Source organism: Cydia pomonella, chromosome 26 (genome assembly GCF_033807575.1).
Source record: "Cydia pomonella isolate Wapato2018A chromosome 26, ilCydPomo1, whole genome shotgun sequence".
NCBI classification, from domain to species: Eukaryota; Metazoa; Arthropoda; class Insecta; order Lepidoptera; family Tortricidae; genus Cydia; species Cydia pomonella.
In genome coordinates, this window is record NC_084728.1 from 5649236 (window position 1) to 5672897 (window position 23662).

General features: G+C 38.4%; 1 protein-coding gene across 2 annotated transcripts; it reads right to left on the reverse strand.

Moving 5' to 3' along the window:
- Window positions 1-240: 240 nt before the first annotated feature.
- LOC133532296 (mothers against decapentaplegic homolog 3) lies at window positions 241-22251 on the reverse strand. Of its 2 annotated transcripts, XM_061870902.1 has the most exons (12): window positions 21917-22249; window positions 17986-18079; window positions 17093-17198; window positions 16275-16365; window positions 15042-15149; window positions 12260-12339; window positions 11162-11342; window positions 9778-9875; window positions 8676-8783; window positions 7531-7675; window positions 6997-7120; window positions 241-4317 (listed from the first exon to the last, which is right to left on the reverse strand). In XM_061870902.1, the coding sequence occupies exons 1-11, from the start codon at window positions 22117-22119 to the stop codon at window positions 6997-6999; spliced, it is 1338 nt and encodes a 445-aa protein (XP_061726886.1). In that variant the 5' UTR covers window positions 22120-22249; the 3' UTR covers window positions 241-4317. The 2 variants fall into 2 exon arrangements, 1 of the variants encoding a protein (XP_061726886.1); XR_009801673.1 differs by lacking the exons at window positions 241-4317; window positions 6997-7120 and having other exon boundaries at window positions 7644-7675; window positions 10618-11342; window positions 21917-22251.
- Between the last annotated feature and the right edge of the window lie 1411 nt (window positions 22252-23662).

Here is a 23662-nt window from a genome sequence, read left to right on the forward strand (position 1 = left end):
CGAAAACCCTAGATAGCAAATTTCATCGAAATCATTTGCCGTTTCTGAGATCCCCGAGATATATTTTATTTTATTTCACGGTATAAGATTAATAAAAGTAAAAGTCTTCACGGGTATATGGATTCAAGTACCTATATTATGAAGTAAATAACGACCGGTCTGGTCTAGTGGGTAGTGACCACTAGGCCAGACCGGTCGTCAAAAACACTAAGTTAAATTGGTTAATATTAAAACGACATATCAATACCAAATTATTTATTTAGATCACTCATTCTGCCATATTGCTTCCTCCACAAAAACTCTGTTTTCGTACCTCTATATTAGGAAAAACAAAAATATTTACAATACGTATCAAATTTCTTTAAAAAATGATTTAAATATAACACGATTATAGATTGACTTGGTAAAAACTTATGTCATCGGTTAAAATATGCACAAACGTAAAAAAACGACTTTTCAACGTAGTCGATAAGCGATGAAAAACTTTTTTTCCTAACAAACTTAGCACATATATATAACTTATGTAAGCATAATATTTTGTGTCCGTACATAAAAAATCTAACATATGTACGTTTTTAAACTTGTTCTTTATATTTTAATTAATAATATTTATAAAATTATTGTGTTAACCCTTTGAACGCTGTGATGTTCATAGCTTGTAAGCTTAACATTTTAGTCATTGCGTATGCCGTAAAAGCTACCTAAACACTTCCAAGTAAGGTTCACGTTCGCTCGCCAGCAAACGAACGGCTTAATTTTATACAGACCTGTCAGCGGCTAAAATTACATTTTGTATTATGTTTTAAGAAGTGCTAATAATATACGGTAGATGTCATCAATAGTAAATAGAAAATTTCATTAGATTCGAGCAAGTCTCGGTAACTCAGTTGATTGGAGAACGACTGGGTCGCTATTGGACGTGCACGATGGCAGCGCCGCTTAGCGTTCGTAACTACTGGGGAGCTGTCAAATATGAGCTCAATAAAATAAAGATTATTCCTTAAAATATTTACTATAATACAGTTACCAATGTGCGGAATCTTTTCGTTTTTAATGTTAAACACACTTTGGAAGGTTTAGGTGTATAATTTGTTAACCCGTGCGTAGCCGGGTGTCTAGTTTGATATTATAGACGGACACAAATATAAAATAAGATCATGATGAAATCATAAATGCATGATTATAATGGCATTTTAACAATAACTTAACACAACAACTTATTGGTTGGGTTCACTTTTCGATTACTCTCCTTAAATAATATAGACCAGCATCCGACTGACTAATTGTGAATGTCGTAAGATAACTCACGGCTGACAAAAATAACATTGGAAGCAAGATTTCATTGAAATAAATACTAAAAACGGTACCAGCCAGGAGACTCCTATTATCTAGATTTAGTAATCAGTTCAACTTATATATTTTTAATAATATTGATTATTAATTTTTTTTTTCAACGGAAATTTATAGTTTTTTTGTTTTTATTTATTTAATTCCTATCATAAAGGAATTAGACAAAGAGTCAGTCGGATTTCTGGCAACAAAATTGTATAGTTTATAAAACTAACTCTACCAACATACAAACTTGTCAATCCCTTGTCAACCTGATTTACAAACCATTGGAGTCAAAGCATGATTCGACAAAAAAAATCACAACACCAGATAATAAAATAATCTTCTCATAACTTTACTCTTAATAGATATACGTATATTTCCTCCTCAGTCATACTCTGTATGTTATTACAAATCATTGAACCTTTCAAGGTTACGGAAGAATTTCAAACATCTGATGTTCTGTTAATCACATTTTTTTATTATGAAGAAAGCTTTGAGCTCGTTGACGATTTTTAATAATCGATCGATAATTTTAACTGGTCAAAACTGTTAAAAAATGTGTCAATACTTAAAAATATTAATAAAACAGATATATGTCTATAATTCTACGTCAAAACCAGTAAAAAAGGGGAGCGTGTAAGCTATTAAAATTTCACAATTTCATGTCTATAATTATAATAAATGTACAAAATAACTTTGTATCATTGTTCTTTAGACTAGAAAGTATACACTGTTCGTGCACTAGCGAGCATAATAACATCTAAAACTATGTATAAAAGAGTATCACGTTCAATTTAGTTCAACATTAAACTTAACAATATCACATAATATAGGAGCATTTTCAGAAAAATGTGTACCATTTACTTTTTGTATAAGTATCAACTTAAGGGTTATTTTTCCTCAGAATCACAAGGAATATCGATTTAAGGCCAAGCGCGCACTACGATATTTTGTCACAGAAATGCAACGTAAGTGTTTATATGTCAGTGCGCGCATATACGAGAAACAAAACGCAGAGATTTTAAAATTGTGATTAAGTACATTTTACCGCGACTGCTCGCGATTTGCGATTATAGCAAAAGCGAATTGCAGCATACGGAATTGTATAGCCCCGCGCGCACTGCGATAATATAATCGCACCCCGGAGCCCGCGGCGGCGCTCAGTCAGCATTTCGCTCTCCGAGCGTCAACATGTCTGAACCTGCTTCTCTAATGGCGTCATAAGACGAGACGCTACATGTTGACCATTTCATTATGGAAATAGAAGGAAGATTACCTTTGTGGTATAAATACTCAAATTCATACAGCGATCGCATGTTCCTCCTCCTCGCCTTATTGCTTCTCCGAGGGAACAATAAGGCAAGACAAGCCACTAGTACGAAATCTATGTTGAGAATGAACAAATCATCGACTGTTTTATCGCAATGCGCGCATTGAATTTTCTGCGACATATTTCAGCGCCATTCTAAAATAGTGTTGCAAAAATTAAAATCGTAGTGGGCGCTTGGCCTAAAAGGGGAAAAAGTGTCCTATAAAAATGTACAGTTTTGTGGCGTATTTTCACATTCATTTTGTATTAACAGTAGCAAAACGGACGCCCCAAAGTTGTATAAAAGACTGGAGACACTCTTTTTCTTTAACCAATAAGCCTCTTAATTCCGAGTTGAAATAACCCAAGAATTGTTAGTTTTTCGAATGGTTAATTTTTTTCTAAAAACCCCCATAGACCAGGAGCCGGTTGCAAAACAAACGAGTGAATCAAATAAGTAAAAAAAAAGTTATTTTACCCGCTAGTGTACTAGTAATATGCGGTGTAAAAATATACCATCTAAAGGTAGGAAACCGATATAAAACTATACATTATTGTGTCTATACATACACGATATAGTGGTGTGCTTTATACAATATATTAAGGCTCCGCTTTGGGCACGGGGCCTTAGAAATGGACTCGCAAGCCGGGTTCTTCGCAGGCAAACCATCTAGTTTAATTAAAATATAGGATTTAACCTAAAAGCAAGTATAATATAGAGTTACCACAAGCGTGCACCTATGAGAGACAACAAACACAATGCAGCGAAAGTAAAAACGTTTTAACATTGCTGACAACATTCCAAATACAACCTACTTAATTTAGTCGAATTCATTGTTGCCCACCAAGGTGAGTAATAGGACTTACGGCTTTTGACGTGGCACTTAGGTTCCAAAAAAACTATGACAAAACAAACAATAGGGTTTTCTCTGCTCCTCTTATAATAAGTACCATAAGACCATCCCGTTCGCACTTGGTATTATTATTACCTTGTCATCTCTATAAAATACTTGCATTTAGGATTTGGACCAACTTTTAGATCGACACTAATCTGTCCATGACATTGAAATTTCAATCACAAATCGAGCTTATAAATAATATATTTTTTTAAATAATAATAATATAATAAATAAATATTATAGGACATTATTACACAAATTGACTAAGTCCCACAGCAAGCTCAATAAGGCTTGTGTTGAGGGTACTTAGACAACGATATATATAATATATAAATATTTATAAATACTTAAATACATAGAAAACACCCATGACTCAGGAACAAATATCCATGCTCATCACACGAATAAATGCCCTTACCAGGATTTGAACCCGGGACCATCAGCTTCGTAGGCAGAGTCACTACCCACTAGGCCAAACCGGTCGTCAAATCATATTACTTTTAACAAGCGATGCTCTCTGATAGTTACTAAATTTAGACAAATGTTAAATTGGAAACGTGATTTCTTGGTAACTCCAGGGACATTTTTGGTAACGCCAAAGTCGTGAAGTGTCGGTCTAGAAGTTAGTCCTAGTCTGTTCTAACATAGCACAGAGCTATATAAAAGTGTAGCAATGTCCTTACTTTAGTTACTAAGACTCATGACAGAGGTATTTGAATTAGGTTTGAGCTACGCTTAGTTTTATTTATTTCGGTGCTTCCTATGTAGTGTGAGACTCTGCAACAAAAATCATCAGGTCATTGAATACAGTACGAAACCAAAATATATTTTGACGTAACAATACAGGGCAACTGATCCAAGTTGTAATATGAATTCAATAATGTAAGAGAATAATGTGTTTTTTTTATATGTGTCATTTTAAAGACTTAATTTAATTTAATTTGTTTATTTATTAGACATTTATAAGCTAATAGGTACACCAAATCGCTTACAAACTAGATTACAGTAGGATATACAATACAAATTACATTATATACATTAAAACACAATTCATTATTTGCAGAAATATTAGAAATCATCATAATTATAATTAAATTATTAAAAATAGAAGTCAGTTTTTTGTGGCCAAATATTGGCTAAGGAATTCTGATAGCTTTTTACCAAAACCACCAACACTATCCGCGAATATGTCAATCTGCGGGGCAGCAATGGACATGACATTAAGGAGAGAGAGCGCCCGAGTCGTGGGCGAGTTAGCGCACCCCGCACCCCGCGCCGCCACCACCGCGCGCGGGGCACCCCGCGAACAGGCACAGGAACTTGCTTGTTCTTATGGTCACGTTACTAAAATCGTTGTCAGTTTTCACGACGGAACTGATGGCCATATTTTTACGTTGACACGCTATTTGGGTTTCTGTTCGTGCGGAGGAATCTAATACAAAATATTTCTAATTATGTCCAAACGAATCGACTAGTCTAGATGTTTTTTTGTATAGAATTTGTCCACCGCCAGTGAGTCGGGTGACAATGCAATATTATGGTACCATCGAGCTGATCTGATGGAGACAGGAGGTGGCCATAGGCTGTGCTGAAACAACGCAACCCAAATTGTGATTGAGGTTTTTAGAATTGTCTCGATGAGTATTAGTTGCCTCGGGAAAGGAAAGTACATTCAGCGATAAAAGCTTGTACCAAAATTTAAATTTTTGCCAAAAACTTATTTATCAGCCAAACTTAGTGTGTCATTTTCTCCACTCGGCGTCCAAGTAATCCCGCTACCTCCTTTATAATTTGTTTAGGGTATAATTTATGATCTATTTCATATTTATAATTCTTCTATTATAATTTATAACTTTATATTTATTTATATAAAAAATACAAAATACAAAATCTGTTTATTAACAAGGTAGAGGCAGGGTTGACAAACGTAGGTAATTATAAATTTTATATACATTGCGGTTAGATTAACAGTAGCCCTCACACTAGGTCAAGCCTGTGTCGTGAGGACTTTGGTGAGACAGTAACAGCAAAACGAATTAACAACTAGTTGGTGCTATATAATACATGAGAAATTAAAAAATTACAAACTATGAGGTGATCAACTAAAATAATTAAAATAAGTTACATGCAGGTAAAGACTATAAAAAGGAGAATGAGTGGATGCAGAACATTACTTAATATTAATAATGATGAATAATACTACTGTTTGTGCGTGTGTGTGTGTGTGTGTGTGTGTGAGTGTGTGTGTGTAGGTGGGTGGGTGTGTGCCTGAGTGTATTTTACTGCAAAGGTTTCAATACCTCTTCAGTTTCCCTGTAAGAGAGAGAGGCTAACCACCTTCGGACAACAATTTGAAATTCCTTGAGTGTCATGTTTTGCACGTTGAATAGTTTAGCTATGTGATTGTACACATATGGGTGGAGGAATTGAGGGAAGCGACGTGCATAAGGCGTTTCCGTTCTGTTCCGTGGAACGCGAAAAGTCCTTTTGCTGATGAGAGTTGCGAAGCCGGACGAGTTTATCGTGTTTCGATGCATTATCGTACCTACCCTATAGATAAACAATTGCCGAACCGAGAGAGAGCTGGATTGTATGAGGAGTTGATCTGTTGGAAATTGAAAGGGCTTTTTGTACAATGTTTTTAAGACGGATCTTTGTGCCCTTTCTATATTGAGCATCGTCGAAGTACCTGCCCCGCCCCATACCGATATACAATACCCCAAAATAGATTGACACAATGTGACGTATACTAGTCTTAGAACCCGATCGTCGGCACAGTTACGAATTAGCCGCATCACATACGCAAGCTTTCTGACTCGTTGAGATAGAGATGCTGCATGCTCTTTAAAAGAGAAGTGTTGATCGATGTCTACACCTAGATAACGTATACACTCTGCACGGCTAATCGATTCACTTAGGTTGTTAGAGACCGAGTTGTGGGAGCAGCTAATATGCAGCGGCGTTTCGTAATTCGGTTCAGAGGTTATTTATTTAAACTTTATTGCACACATTAAAAAAATGTACAAATGGCGAACTTAATGCCAAAAGGCATTCTCTACCAGTCAACCATTGGGTCAAACAGAGACATTTGTGTATGTTGGTGCAGGAAAAAAGAATGACAAATAATAAGGAAAAAATTAAACGTGAAGTCAAATAATATTAAATATATATAAATAGTCAAATACTACTACTTATATAATGTATAAAAGATAGACTAATACATATAATTATGTAGATATTCATGATGGTGAACCTTATTTAAGTTCTTCTGACAGAAGATGCTTGCGAAGTAGTCGTTTGAAAACGGGTTTGCTTGGGGCTTGTCCAATGAAGAGAACTTTGTAGTATATATTTTATAATTATCCTGCTATCATTTTAATTTAAATCTTTCAATAAAGTTTTAAAAATATGTTATATAAAGTTTCAAGTTTGTAGGTGACCGCATGTTATTGTTACCTAGGACATGGAGGAGCAGGGCAGGCGCGGCGAGCCCATCTGCGTGAGCACGCGGTCCAGCCACTGCAGCGGCCCGTTCAGGTGCAGCTCGATCCAGCACGGCGTCGACGTCACCGTCTGCCGTCTGCGCGCACAAGTACACGTACACATACATACACCAACTCTCTTACATTTTAACGTTTACCCCGGTAATTTTTTTAATATTATAGGACATTATTACACAAATTGACCAAGTCCCACAGTAAACTCAATAAGGCTTGTGTTGAGGGTACTTAGACAACGATATATATAATATATAAATATTTATAAATACTTAAATACATAGAAAACACCCATGACTCAGGAACAAATATCCATGCTCATCACACAAATACATGCCCTTACCAGGATTTGAACCCGGGACCATCAGCTTCGTAGGCAGGGTCACTACCCACTAGGCCAAACCGGTCGTCAAAACCATGTATATTCAGCTGAAATAGTTTTTGGACGCAAGATAGCTGTCAATAGGGCATGGCGGTGGTGGAAGTTCTCTACCTGTACTCGGCGCCCCAGCCCTTGACGAAGCTCATGCGGATGGTGCACATGCGCGTCAGCTGGAACACGGCCTCGAAGCCCTGCGGCACCGAGGCCGACAGCAGCGCCGCGAACTCTTGGTTGTTGAAGATCTTCAGGTTGCAGCCTGCGACAAACATGTTTACTTCATTACATTTCACTTTGTCAACAAAAAAAATGTGCCAAAACACCACTGATTCAACTCCTCGGCATTCAAAGGAAACCAGATTGACCACGTGCCTAGCTTTTGCTATCTGGGCAGTATTGTCGACCAGAGCGGAGGAACGGAAGCCGACATTGAAACTCGGATAAACAAAGCCCGAGCCGCATTCAGCCAGCTTAAACCGGTGTGGAACTCCTCTACCCTGACTAGAACTAAAGTGAGGATCTTCAATTCAAACGTTAAAGCCGTGTCACTGTACGGGTGCGAAACCTGGTTTGGCCACAAAGATCTAATAACAAATCTGCAAGTTTTTTGAATTCTACGCATTTTTGGCCTAACTGGAACAACCGCTCACTTATGGGGAATAACCGGACAAGCACGCGTACACAAGGAGATCCAAATTGGACATATCCTCAGGAAGCCTGCCCCCCACCTATCCAAAGTGGCCCTGACCTGGAAGATGCCCGGAAAACGAAAACATGGTCGCCCTAAATCTATTTGGCGCCGTTCCATGGAGCAAGAGTTGGGTGTATTGGGGATGGAGTGGGAGGTTATCCAAGCTGCCCAGGACCGGAGTCAGGGGAAGATAATGGTTCGAGCCCTACACCCCAGCAGGGGTAACAGGATGGAAAGAAGATTTCACTTTGTTTCTAAAACGAAGATCCCCAGAATGTGTGATTTTGTAAATGGTTATGCAGACTAACATTGTATTAATTTCCACACAGTTCCAACTCCTCAAGTCTATGAATTTATGATAATTTTGTGAACTCAAATGTTCGTTAACTGGTTTCCATTACGGCTATTTAACACATTCACTGCCAACGCGCAACGAGCGTGGCCGATAACACGAAAAAAACCGTATGTAGCGAAAAGCGCCTGCGAACAGAGAACCCGCCAAGCGGGTCGCTGGCAGTGATTAATGGCATTCGTCGTTCATATTGATATATGAAAACAGTTTATTTACCAGGGGGGATCTTGCACACGGTGGCGGGGTGCCAGCCGTAGCGCTGGTTGCAGTTGGGGCTCTGCACGAAGATGGACGAGTCGCTCAGGCACTCGGCGAACACTTCACCTGTGGATAACATCGTGTTTACATACAGCTCCAGAGACAAACAAATATGTATCTCCTAGTTTGGCAACTGAAATATATGGAGCTGTACTATGTCATGTTTTATAAGTATTAAATTACCAAACCTCAAATTTGAAGTCTGGCATAATGTACGAAGCCCCACAAGTCTAGTTTCCAATCAACAATTTCTTGTTTTTATTCTGTACCTCAGCCAGGGGATGATAGTGGCACTGTTGTTAGAAGTTTTAATATCACTTTCTACTAACACATTCGGTAGATGGCCTTTATGAACCGGGGTTATCTACAATCAAAACGCGTGTTTGGTGAAGAAAAAACCTTTTCATCACACTTGCTCGAGAAAGATCTTAGTTCATGCAGGTATACTGAAGGACAAAGGCCTATATTGTTCTCGCGGGAGTTATGGATTGTGAAAAAAAAGCTATAACTCCCTAGGGAGTTTGGGAGGGTTTCTTTTTTTAAATTATGTCAACTATTCATACAAACCAAATAGCATAAATGAGTTTTACTTTTAAAATACTGACGTTTATAATTTAAAATGTATGTTTATGTTTAAAATTATTTAATTTGATTAATTTAACAGCCGTTTAAAATATATTTACTCAATTTTCAATCGTGGCTGAATGAATTATAAAATGGCGGACGAATGTTTGATACGTCACCGTATTTAAGAAATATTTCGCTTAAAATTTAGTTTTTTCTTCGCAAATATGATGAAAAACATTGTTTGTAATTCCGAGGGTAAGAATATTGCAGACTCTGGTCTTTAATTCCCTCCAGCCTGCAGCTGTCGGGAATTCCCACCCTCGTGTCCAAACTTTCACTTACCCCCCCACGTTGTACAATGTTCTATAAACCCAGTTTTAAAGAGTCGCCCAGAGAACCGTAACCACTGGTGAGAATAAAAATTTGATTCGCCCTTATGAAATCGATTGAAAAAAAAAAACAGTAAAAACAAGTAGACTTTACATTTACTCACCGCCAATGTAATAGAGGCGCACGCCCTTGCCGATGTGCCGCCGCGTCTGCTCCACCACCTCGTTGCGGTTCACGTTGGACAGGAGGCCCAGGCAGAACCTGGGGGAAGTATGTGTTGGATAGAAAAACTTTATTGCGAAAATGCTGTGACAAAATATAACTTAAGTATTAAATAAATAAATATTATAGGACATTATTACACAAATTGACTAAGTCCCACAGTAAGATCAATAAGGCTTGTGTTGAGGGTACTTAGACAACGATATCTATAATATATAAATATTTATAAATACTTAAATACATAGAAAACACCCATGACTCAGGAACAAATATCCATGCTCGTCACACGAATAAATGCCCTTACCAGGATTTGAACCCGGGACCATCAGCTTCGTCGCTGGGTCACTACCCACTAGGCCAAACCGGCCGTCGGCTAACTTAAAACAAGATACAAATATTTATATCTTAACTTGTAGGTATAATGTATTTCAAGTAAATTTTTTTAATCTAAACAAAATGTGAGTTATTGATTTAAAAGGTTCTTTTAATTTTAAAAACTAACCATCGGTGTTCTTTGAATTTGCCAAATTTTATTAACATAAAAGAATGACCTTAACTCACTTTTTGTATTAGTTTTCCTTATCAAAATCTTTACGCGTATCAAGCGACAATGAGGCTTGAATTCACAATTCACTACTGTCCCTGAAGGCTAACCCACTGTCCATGCATTACTTATTACGTTCATGTATTACGCACAGCATCTGCCGGACATAAAATGTAAAATAGCAGGGATGAACGGAGCTGATGCTGCCCCAGAAGGCGGGCTGGTGGTGGACGGTACCTCTCGCTGTTGCTGGGGTCGGTGAAGCCGTCCACAGTGATGGAGGGCTGGCTGGCGTGGAAGGTCTCGCCGACGCGGGTGTTGAGCTCGTAGTAGCTGATGCTGCACCAGAAGGCGGGCTGGTGGTGGACGGTACCTCTCGCTGTTGCTGGGGTCGGTGAAGCCGTCCACAGTGATGGAGGGCTGGCTGGCGTGGAAGGTCTCGCCGACGCGGGTGTTGAGCTCGTAGTAGCTGATGCTGCACCAGAAGGCGGGCTGGTGGTGGACGGTACCTCTCGCTGTTGCTGGGGTCGGTGAAGCCGTCCACAGTGATGGAGGGCTGGCTGGCGTGGAAGGTCTCGCCGACGCGGGTGTTGAGCTCGTAGTAGCTGATGCTGCACCAGAAGGCGGGCTGGTGGTGGACGGTACCTCTCGCTGTTGCTGGGGTCGGTGAAGCCGTCCACAGTGATGGAGGGCTGGCTGGCGTGGAAGGTCTCGCCGACGCGGGTGTTGAGCTCGTAGTAGCTGATGCTGCACCAGAAGGCGGGCTGGTGGTGGACGGTACCTCTCGCTGTTGCTGGGGTCGGTGAAGCCGTCCACAGTGATGGAGGGCTGGCTGGCGTGGAAGGTCTCGCCGACGCGGGTGTTGAGCTCGTAGTAGCTGATGCTGCACCAGAAGGCGGGCTCGTGGTAGAGCACGGGCGCCGCCTCGGGGCCGCCGGGGGGCGGCGTGAGGGGCGCCAGGTCTGACACAAATAGAACAATAATAAAAAAATAGCCAACCATTCTTTGTCCCCACCTCTTGACTTGATATGTCATTAAATTTCAAATTCAATTGACTTATTCAACCAGGCGTCTTCTTGCCACTTGCAAAAATATTCTGAGGATGAAATCGCAATCTTTTGCCATCCCAATTTCAAGCATAATAAATGGTAGCATGTGTTTAGTTGTGGCAAAGATGATGGTCTCCATCGAGCTATCTAGCTCGGCACGTTGTTTTGACGCGAGAGCGCAGTGTATTTTAACCCGTTATAGGTCTTGACTCGTATTGTCATGACATTAAAGTTTAGATTTGACAAATCTGCGCGCCATCGTGAATGACACAAACTATAACAGCCAAAGACGTCAACTGACGCGCGTGGCTACATCCCCCATATCAACCTTCGTGCATTTCGTCAAGGTTCACGATGACACGTCGCACACATTAGACGTGGCTTTTGGGTTAATATGACAGTTCTGTGATTCGGTGGATGCGGTTTGAAGGCATGGTGATAAATTTCATTCGATGCGATTCCTCTCTTGTGGGATGGCTATGCCCTATGCCCGCCTTGCGGCTAAGATAGCTGTATCGTTTCTCTCCTCACCGATGTGGGGAGGTCGGCCATCGTCGTTTTAAGGACGAATTGGTGTCTGAAGTTAGCCAGCTCTTCTCTACCGGCCGTCATCCAACCCCCGGCCATAGCCCGGGGATACCGTTTGAGCGGGGCCAGGTTTCAGGGCCGCGGTGAAGGCGACCGGCAGCTTTAGCTGACGTGTGCGGCGTGCCGTTGGGGCTTTGAAGGCACATGTCCACAGTGAACGTTGTATAAGAGAATTGTGGTCATGCTTACCTTTTCCTAATAAAAAAAAATGTAGAAAATGTACAAATTGTCAACAAACTCACTCATGTTGTCGTTGTGGTCCATCGGGTCGTTGTCCTCGCTCATGTAGCCCGGCGGCGGGGTCTCCACGGTGGCCGCGCTCCTGTCCAATACAAATATCGTTCGGAAACTTTCTTGTGATAACTCTCCCAGACTATCGTGTGATAACTAATATTAAAACCAAAGAAAAAAATTTAATAGCGCCACTTCGTGAATTAAAAGTTATCACCGCTGGCGTAGCAAAAGTTATTTCACGAAACCAAGCTCAAAGTGGTCTAATCTGGTTGTAATTTGTAACAAAAATACTGCACAGATTTACAGATACATTTTTTTTTTTTTTTTTTTCTTTTTGGAACTGCCATCAGTCGGTAACGACTATAATCAGTTTTGATGTATGTAGGAATTGACATTGGGGTTTTGGAGACCATCGTCTCATTTAACCAAACATTAATTTTGCACAATGTGCTTCCTTTTAAGTTTACAGATACATAACTATTAAATTTTAAATTAAAAAACCCCTTACGCTAATCATAAGATTTTAAACCATTCTATGCCAAAAATGCCTTACATCATTTTGGAAAAGAGCTGATACTCTTCAACCTGCTGAATCGATTTTTATACTAAGAGCCACCGCAAGGAAACTTGCCGTCACGTAAAAAAACCGCATCGAAATCGGTCCACCCGTGAAAGCTACGATGCCACAGACAGACATGGCGTCAAACGTTTTACACCCCCCTTTTTGTATCGGGGGTAAAAAAATTAAACACGGAGAGACATGTGTATGTTATGTTTGACGACCGTTTTGGCCTAGTGGGTAGTAGGTGGGGCTGCCAACGAAGCTGATGGTCCCGGGTTCAAATACTGGTAAGGGCATTTATTCGGGTGATCAGCATGGATATTTATTCCTGAGTCATCACCCATGACTCAGGAATAAATATCCATGCTGATCACCCGAATCAATTTTCTATGTATTTAAGTATTTATAAATATATATATATAAATAATAAATAAATAATAATAATAAATCCGCATTGGGCTAGCGTGGGGACTATAGCCTGAGCCCTCTCGCACATGAGAGGAGGCCTGTGCCCAGCAGTGGGACGTATATAGGCTGAATTATTATATTATATATATATCGTTGTCTAAGTACCCTCAACACAAGCCTTATTGAGCTTACTGTGGGACTTAGTCAATTTGTGTAATAATGTCCTATAATATTTATTTATTTATGTTAAACTTATACCCTTCGCTTTGCGTCCTCGAAGAGTAATAGTTACTATAAAGTGCTCGCTCAGTCTGATATAAGCATATGTCAGACCAGAATCAGACCAGACCGCCTAGCACATCTTGCGTTGTCGCTCGCGACTGCATGCTTGAAGTTGTGCTTAACATATGGACGCGCGCGGCAACGAAAGTTATGCTAAGCGGTCTGGTTTTCTTAACTGTAGCTTTATTTGACGTTCATAAGCGCATTGTAATATGCCTACTTGAATAATAAACTATCTTTTCTCAAACTTGTAATGAAATGTTGACATGACTTACTTCAAATTAAGTCCGGAAATACTACATATCGTGTGCGATGAGTGAAGATGATATGTAAAGGAATTGCATTCAGCCTGTAAGGCAACCTTCTTTTGTTTTTCAATGGCAAATTATGGCACGTCTTGGCATTCAACCATAAAAAACCTATAAGCAGCCGTACTTTTCATGCCGTTGACGCAAAAATGACGTAATTTAACATACAGGTAGTTGTTTTACAATACTAGAAATTTTGATAACCTACTTATTGACGGTTATCAAAATAAATACTTGTTACGAGAATAAAAGCTTGTTACGCTGTTAAAAATCAAAAATATGTATTATTTAATAAATTAATAATCTATTATTTATTTGAGTGACAAGAAGATGATTGGTCAGTTAGACATTTCTGTACTGATTGTCAAGTATATGTATAATTTACCTAAAGAAGTTGATAAATGATTAATTATTACGAAAATTCTAATTGGAATCATACTCTATGTAGCGTGACGTCATTTTTCTGTCCACGACATTAAAGGTACGGGCCCTGCCTATAAGGAAAATTCTGCCATTTTCTTTTTTTTTTTCTTTTTTGTATTTTTTTTTTCTTTTTTGTATTTTTTTTTTCTTTCTTGTGTTGCATATTATTTCATGGATTCAAAGGGGAACAAAAATTTCATTATTTTTGCGCTACGACGCACGGTTTAGGAGATACCGCCCCATACAGTTTTTTTTTTTTTCAGTCATGCAGAAATCTTTATAGAGCTGTATCTCCTAAACCGTGCGTTGTAGGGTAACAATAATCAAATTCTTCAAACCCTAATGTAATAAAAAAAACACTAAAAAGTAAAAAAAAGAAAAAGAAAAGAAAAAAAGCGTAATGGCGTGCGTCGTAGCGCCAAAATAATTACATTTTTATTTATTTTATTATATTTATTTAATATATATAATATTAGCACTAACAGATAAACCTTACATGCTAACACTCAGATTACATTTAGGTATATTTACTTCTTAACTTATAATAGCAATATACAATACATTTCATTTTTTTTAGGTAGTTTGAAACATAAACATAACATAACATGAAACAATCATCATCATCATCATCCTATTTTTTTTTTTAATTATTTGAATTATTTTATTGCAAGTTTGAGAAAAGCACTATACAAATCTCGGCGAGAAACAGGGTTGCCGGCCGCGCTCGCTACGCTCGGCCGTCTATATCTACTTGGCCTGCTTTCCCGTCCTCTATAGTAATGTACTATTATCTTTACTTCTACTCACACATGCACTGTGGTGTTGGAGGGCACCTGCTGCCCGAGCGTGGCCTCGAGGTACATGGCGCTGTGTGTCAGCGCGCCGACGCCTACGACACCACCAGTTTGCATCTCCCTGGCAATAAATAACATTCCTAGTTGTCATAGATATAAAAGTAAATAAAACTGGAAAACAACTGCACTTTACTGAGCCATAATTTTATGATATTCATCAGCAGTTTCACCAAAGAGAATTTGAAATAGAGGTGGATTGTCAAAGAAAACTTTGTCAGCCACAGTAGATTTACTGCCATCCTTCGACACATGATTAAAACTTTTAGAACACCATTTGACTTTGATCCTTATCCTTTCACTGATATGTGGTTCATTTGTTAAATATCAAAAATATAAGAGATTAAGATCAAAAAATATCGGAAATCGCGCTATGGTTACCAAAGAGAATTTCAAATTCGCGTATTTCAAATTCTCTTTGGTAACCATAGCGCGATTTCCGTGAGAAAATAAGGCCAAACCCTATTGCGGGAAATTCCGTAGCTATACGCGTGTTTTTTTCCCGTCAGCTGCAGAATACCAGATGCTTTTGACTGCTGGAATTGCAGAAAAAAGCAACTGCTGTTTATCGATGAAATTCACAGTGAAAACCGCGCTCGGATATGGAATTTTCCGATAGTACCAGATGCTTTTGACTGCTGGAACTGCAGGAAAAAGCAATTGATATTTATCAATGAAATTCACAGTGAAAAACGCGTTTGACTCGCACTTGGCCAATTTTTTTTTTATTATATAGGAGGAAAAACCGTTGCCCATGGACACCCCAGTTGGGTTGTAGGTGCGTTGCCGACTTTTAAGATGGGAGTACGCTCGTTTCTTGAAGGTTCGAAGGTCGTATCTGTCCGGAAATTTGGCTAGATACAAAGACATGGACTATTCAAACACCCAAATGGAAAGGTCCACTGGGCAAACGTAACCCAGGACGACAAAGAAAGAGTTAAGTTGATGACATCATAGCAATCGCAAGAAAGAAATGGGAGAATACTGCCTAAGACAAAGAGGAATGGAAGAAGATGGAGGAGGCTTTTACCCTTAAGGGATCACACAGAAACCAAAGTCAATTTTATGACGGACGTGCAAGAACAAAGCTTAAATAATCGGTCCGGAAATACCGCAGGCGATAGTTAATTCCCAGTTTATTTGCGAGTTTAGGGTTATTACAACCGACGTTTAAGTAATAGGTACTCACGGCTCGGGCTCGCGGATGTAGTGCGAGTAGGGCGGCGGCGGCGGCGCGCGCGCCTCGCCCTCGCACCGCGGCACTAGGATCGGCGGCAGAGCTGCAACCAACAATCATCTTCACCAGGCGGCTCCAACCAGAGCGAGACGCCTCGCGGGGTAAACTCATGCGGCAGGTCGGGCACGCGCGTTTGCATCGGCCGAGGCAAGTCTACTTAGGCCGTTTGCTTCGCGGGGAAAAATCCCAGCAACGCGGCGGTGTACAGCGTAAAATTATAAGAAAATACTACTTAGATTAGAATGTCACTGTAGAGTACGCTGATTACTGCGTAGCGATGTATGAAGTATCATTTGCAATTTTTCATTAAATTACGATTGACATGCAACTTGTATTGTACTGCTATGTTCTCTCACATACCAAAACAAAACAGAAGTTTTAGGTTATAAAAGACATCACATATGTCCTTTAGAGCCTAGAGCTATGTGATCATCATCATGAATAATAACCATACGTCGGGGTTTTCGGTGCGGGAATGTTTTCTTGTATTTATAACTTTGTCTTTTGTAAAATAATTACCAAACTATGAATTAAAAATAGAAGGCAAGCTTCAAATGCGCTTAGAAATATTAAAATAGTATTGGTTTTTATAGTTTTAACATGTTTTTTGGCTAATGTAAAACATTCCCGCACCGAAAACCCCGACGTATGATAATAACACATGATAAAATATAACTTCATTCCAACACTACATTCTTTTATTAGTCTTTAACGTTTCCGCGTACTTTTATAAAGTCTACTTTGAGTAAAGTTGAATGAAGTGGTCTTACCAGGTGAATCGATCTTATGGTAGTGGTAAGGGTTGATGCACACTTCGTCTTTCTTCAGCTGGTATGCGAACTCGCAGTGGTCTACGGGCTTTAGTTCATGCTGACTCTGAAAGTTGCACCATTTGTTAAAAATTTAAATCTTAGAGCATTTAACCAACCAGAGACGCCTTTAAGAGCTTACCCCTCTGTCGAAAACCTCAGTCAATGGTCATACTCACGTCATTCTTTTGTATGGACTAACGTTTATCTGACGTAACGTACAAATAGCCATACATTTGACGTGCCCCTTCCCCACAAAAATCGGCAGACTGTTTTGTACAGAAAGTTACAGACAAGGTGTCTCCGGTTGATTAAATTCTCTAAGATTGAAATAGTTGACCAACTTTGGAAACGTAAGCACATTGATGGGTCCCGAAACTACTTAATAGTGTTACAATAACATTTAATTAGCTAATAGAGTCAATTTACCTGTGCAAATTCTGCACTGGCTTGCCAACAACAAAGGGCAGCATCAAAGCAAGCCAGTCATATTTTCAGAGGAATTTAAAAAAAACTGACTCTAGTAAGGTTAAACTAATTGTCAATAAAGCTCTTTCCCCAAAGGACTGTAGCATAGCCAGCAAGTGCCAGTTTTTATACCCAACCTTTGTTATCCTATTCAATGCCGTGTTAACAAAAGCTGTCACTCAGACGCCATGTCGCGGAAGAGAACTTAATGCATATGCAGATAGATCTATGTTGCTCTGTGGTCTGTGACGGATTAATCCGTCATCGGCGTACGTCATTGGCGTCAAAAAAGTTAACAACCATTCGATTACAACAAACAAAATATTAGTAAATAGAACTTAAAGTTGTTAAGAAGTAAAATTAAAAAAAGCTCTGGCAACACTAACCTGGAGCTGCGGCCACCGCCACAGCCGACAGTAGACAACATGCGGCAACCCCTTGCGGTTCTGGCCGTTAATAATATTTTCATTTGGCTTCACTCTGGAACCAAAAGTTTAAATCAAAATCAGAATAATTAATTCCTAATAAACTACAACATACACAAATATAATACAATAGGGAAATTTCAAACATAAATACATAAGGTGTTTACTACGAAATGGTCCCCCGCAGTATAATGCTAACCCAAAGGCCAGCACTGATCTTCCGGCGAGACCATTTTTTGTTGGCCACAAACGCAGCTGTACGACACGGCCATAAAATCATCTTCATACATAAAAACTGGTTGAATGTAAAAGGTACTAGGTAGGTAGTCAAAGGTCACCTGTCCTTATTCACAGTTACCAGAGGGATATGCATAATAATATATTATAATTCCATTAGGTATAGTTTTTAATTACTCTAGTAGTTTAATTGGAAGAGATCCCTCATAGAGATAAGTTCGCCTTGTACTATACATTACATGTTCTGTAAAATATTTGATATACCTAAGACCTAAGTCTTTTGTAAAGACTTGAGCCCTTTAAAGAGAACTCTCAAAGTATGTAAAATGAGCCCTTTAAAGAGAACTCTCAAAGTATGTAAAATGAGGCGGCGCGGCGCGCTCGGGCGAGGAAAACGCGCGCGTCGCGTCGGCCTAAGCACGTCTACGCTGGCCGTCCTGTGCGTGAGGAAATTGCCTCGCGTGTATGCTCGCTCTGTGTGGACCCGGCTAATCATTAAAACAATGACAATTTCCTTTTTCCTTTGTGTTACTCGTAGTTAAAACCTATTATATGTTCGACGAAGTCTTTATTCGAAGACTCAAGTCCTTTTAAGTTGCAATTGAAACAGACAGCCCCATGTGCAGAGAAAACAACAAAACACATTCTCCTAGTCTGCAAATAGATAGAAGTATACAGGAGCAAATACTTAGGGACTCAGTGCACACTAAAAGAGGCAGTTAGCAACCTGAAAACATTGCTAGGCTTCGTGGAGGAGCTGGAGTGGTTAGAGTAGCGCTACCTCGTTTCACGCAAAATAGGCACAATGGTAAACGACTTGCGGAAAATGCCCAGAAGCACTAACTAACTAAGGATGTTGTGGAAATTCTGATACATGGGATCCTACTCTGATGGAACGCCATATATTATGTTGTTATTTGCAATAACTACTTGAGCAAGAGGGAATATAATAACATCTTTTGACGACCGGTTTTGCCTAGTGAAGCCAAATCCTGGTAAGGGCATTTATTCATGTGATGAGCATGGATATTTGTTCCTCAGTCATGGCTGTTTTCTATGTATTTAAGTATTTATATTATATATATATATATATCGTTGTCTAAGTACCATCAACACAAGCTTTATTGAGCTTACTGTGGGACTTTTTTTTTATACTATGTCGGTGGCAAACAAGCATACAGCCCGCCTGATGGTAAGCAGTCTTCGTAGCCTATGTACGCCTGCAACTCCAGAGGAATTCCTTGTGCATTGCCGACCCTAAACCCGCCCCCCCTCGTCGACATCTGGCAACCTTACTCACCAGCAGGAACACAATACTATGAGTAGGGTCTAGTGTTATTTGGCTGCGTTTTCTGTAAGGTGGAGGTACTTCCCCAGTTGGGGACTTAGTCGATTTGTGTAATAATGTCCTATAATATATATTTATTTATAACTCATTATCATAAATTAGTGCCAAGGCTTCATTAAGACTTAATTCTTACCTGCTTGATTTAGCTAATATGTACAAAGGTGTAACAAATACAGATCAAATGAATAAGTTAGCCCAATAGTTTGTGGCATGCACAATGATGCACAGATTTGTCAAATCTAACCTTCAATAACATGACATTATGAGTCAAGGCACATATCTTCATGAATGACACATTCTATAGACATTCTTGACTCTCCTCACTGATGTATGGTACAGCTTACTGTGGGACTTTAGTCAATTTGTGTAATAATGTCATATAATATTTATTTATTTATTTACATGTACAATAAGTCATTTTATACTATAGTACCTATGTGATTGAGTAAAAAATATAAATTACTTCCTTTTACACAACCTAAGTTTGGCTGAAATAGATTGATTTATAACAACAATGCTTAAACCGCATGGTTTTCTTTTGTAAGGTGATAAGGATTATAAATGTGGCCAATTTAAAGGAAGCATATTTTAAGATTTCTTGGTTATGAAATGCCTCTTCACACAAGCTTTTATTGCCGACTGTACTTTAACAACTGAAATTCATCAAGACAATTCCCAACGAGCCCAAACATAACTTGGTTGTGTTGTTTTATCACAGAATTCCTATGTCCATAATAGGTACTGCATTGGCACCCAACTTACATATGTTATATGAAGTTTGAGCTCAGTCAAATAATGGGAACCAAATCTAATTTAGCTTGCAAGATTTAACCCAAACAAACACATTACAAACAAACATTGCAAGTTAAATATAAGCTTGTAAAATTATAAATGACATAAGTTGACATTACTAATTTAAAAACAAAAGTTCATATTTATTTTACCTATAAAGTTTCAGGATTCTATTTGTAGCAGAACAAAATATTAGTCACCATTACCCTACTGTAGAAATTCCTAGGTTCAGTTCTTTCACCCTACAGGCTTTAACCTTTACCCTAGGTCCTTTGACCCCAGAGTGACCTGGAGGGCAGTGACATCTTATATAAGTGGCACTTTGCACTTTACTACACATGTTGATATTTTTACAACAAATCTTGACTTGAAAGTCTTGAAAATCTATTACAAACATAGTTTAAGATTTCGAAATGCTAGTTATAATTAAATATGCTTTGAAATTGTTGTTAACATTAATATTTAGTTTCATTTATATACTCTGCAAAAGATTCTACAGTATGTTTCAGCAATGCTAAATTATTCCTGTTAAATAGTAATAATAAAGTACCTGTTTTAAACTTTATAGATCAGGAAGTGATGAGGAAGTGAAACATATTATTGTTTAAGTATGTTTCAAAGTTATGAACGCAATAGTGAGAATAAGAATTAAATAATTATTATGTACATTGAAATCACTATTCATATGCGAATTATTTGAAGCGTAAGTGATATGTATACGTATATTTATGTATATTCCGGCACTTGGAATCGATATTCATACAATACAAGTGAAAGCTAATCTAATCAGATTCTGATTGGAATGGAAAAGAAGATAATGTTCAGTAACAATACATGTTTTACTTACAAAATTACGGAAACGGCTAGGAAATATCCATAACTGTAAATTAAAACACTAATATCCTCCCACACTCCTAATTATTAACACGTTCAATGACAATATTATATATCACCGGTTTCCGCACTAACGTTGTTACACACAGATCACGACAAATCCTTTGTTTTATTACGTTAAACGCCAATAAAAAATTAGCGAGGTCACAACTATGCATCCGCCATATTGCCAAGGGTTGCGTTTTCCTTCGATTTGTTTTGACGGCAATTTGACCTTTTTGGATTTTGCGTCCTGTCTGTGGTTATGTAACCAAGATGCGGTGGTCGTTGACAACGTAGAGGTCAATGTGCTTTGCGCGTTTTCCGATTTAGCCGGGTTGCATGACCAACCCAGCCGCAGTGAAATGAACTAACGTTCCGTTACACGCTTTCAGTGGTCGTTAAATATTTGTTTACAACAATATTAATAATACTAAAATAAAAATGCTGTATATACTGGAAGAGTTTTACTAAGCATAGTAAGTATGTGCTATTTAAATTGAAGGTTTGCGATGCTCTACCTATCTAGAAACCAACATTCAAGAGAACAATGAATGCCTGGAAAGGACTGTAAATCTATTTAGCGACCGGAAACGTCACATGATTGTTATCAGAAAAAAAACAAATCAATATTGCACTTACCTGGGTATTGTAACACATTTAGTATGACTATTTTGGCTGGAAATTGCTTTTTCCAGTTCCTCTAGGGCTCCACTTTTCTTCAATTTCTTTACTAAGCTCTTAACAGCCTTCTCAGACCACTTATCTTCAGCAACAGACGACCCTTCGGGGCCCTTTTTCCACCCTAACAGTCGCTTCACAACTGGCGGCGTTAGAGGGAACATGCCGCAACACTTTATCAATTAAGTCATTAAAATTATATTATAATCAATGAAACACTCCTAAATTCACGCACGAATTTTACAATCCGTATGTAGATAAAGCACTGACGGCCATGTTGAGAAATGAATGAAAAAATGACAGAACAGTTGTCAATCAACAAGGTCTAGCCATCCCTTTCTCACGGATAATATATTTTAAAACGTTTTACATACGTGTTCCAGTTTGAAAATACTTTGGACTAACAGGATTAATTTTGTACGTTACACAAATTATGAAGTTTATTAACAACAAGTTACAAAATTATATTAATATGAATAAAAGTCAAATACATATAAATAAATTCATAATTTCATATCATCTATCCCTCTTTTACTTGTTGATTTTTAAAAATACATCCATAGACACAGCTGCCAGTCTCAATTCGGTTCTAAATAGCTTTTAGGGATCCATTTGAAAATAACCTCAATAAAAATATAACATTTTGACCTGTATGAAGAGCTTATACAGCAACGAACGTGTAAAATGTAATTTATATTTGAAGCCATGTAATCTGTTCTATGTCATGTATAGTATCACAAATTTTATCATTAGAGTGTTTAGAATTTATTACTCAATCGTGCTGAAATTGCTTTATACAGATTAAGGCTGAATTCAGCATATAGGTAGTTTAGTTATTATCTATAGTCTGGCAAACGGAACTTGTCAGTCAGTAAGAACCAGGAAAATTTACACTCGTCCCTTTCTTTAGGGTGCTAGTACTAGCGTAAGGCAATATGATTCTGTATGGCAATTAGGTTCCAGCCAGATTATCATGTGCATGGAGGTAAGGTTTAATCTTATCATACATTTTGCTTTAAAAAATAATAGACAGACGCAATGCACATTGGACAAAGATCTTTTACAAATGGAATACCAGCCCAGCCTTAGTTAATTGGTATAGCTATAAGGGCCAATTACATCCACATGCAAACGAGCCAGATGTTGGGCCCGACGTTGGGCAAGTAAGAGCATTTTTCTGTTTCACCAATTATCAGCACATCTTTTACAATATTTGACATTTAAAAAACACTTTGTTTCTAATTGCCAAAAATGTCCAGTGTTTGATATTTTTGCATATAAACCATTTTTTTAACATTTTAAATATTGTTAACAATGTGCTGACGGAAAACGATTATCAGGGCCGACATCGGGACTGACTTCGGCCCCGATATCAGAAAGTGTGGACGTAATTGGCCCTACAGCTATTACAAGAATAATTGAATGACGTAAGTAACTAGTAAATCAATTATCCAAACACATATGAAAGGTCCCATTTTTCGGTTTTTCAATTATATCTCGGAAACTATGCGTCTTAGCGACATGCCTACTCTTACAAAATGAAAGTTGATTTAATTTTTTACAAATTTTATTTAGCCAAATTTTTCAATATATTGTATAGTTCTTGAGATATCCGCTCTTGAAAGTTAATTTAGGGCTCTCAATTTTATCTTGATATCTACATTAGTGAGTTTTTGTATAAATCTGGGGTGCTGAATACATTTATGT

Bases quoted from the DNA above. Each gene is read 5' to 3' on its own strand.
- LOC133532296 (XM_061870902.1), bottom strand. From the start codon at position 22,119: ATGTTCCCTCTAACGCCGCCAGTTGTGAAGCGACTGTTAGGGTGGAAA. The intron at 17,199-17,985 runs GTTAGTGTTGCC...TGCAACTTTCAG, and splicing joins GGCGGTGGCCGCAGCTCCAG to AGTCAGCATGAACTAAAGCC. The intron at 15,150-16,274 runs GTGAGTACCTAT...ATTTATTGCCAG, and splicing joins TACATCCGCGAGCCCGAGCC to GGAGATGCAAACTGGTGGTG.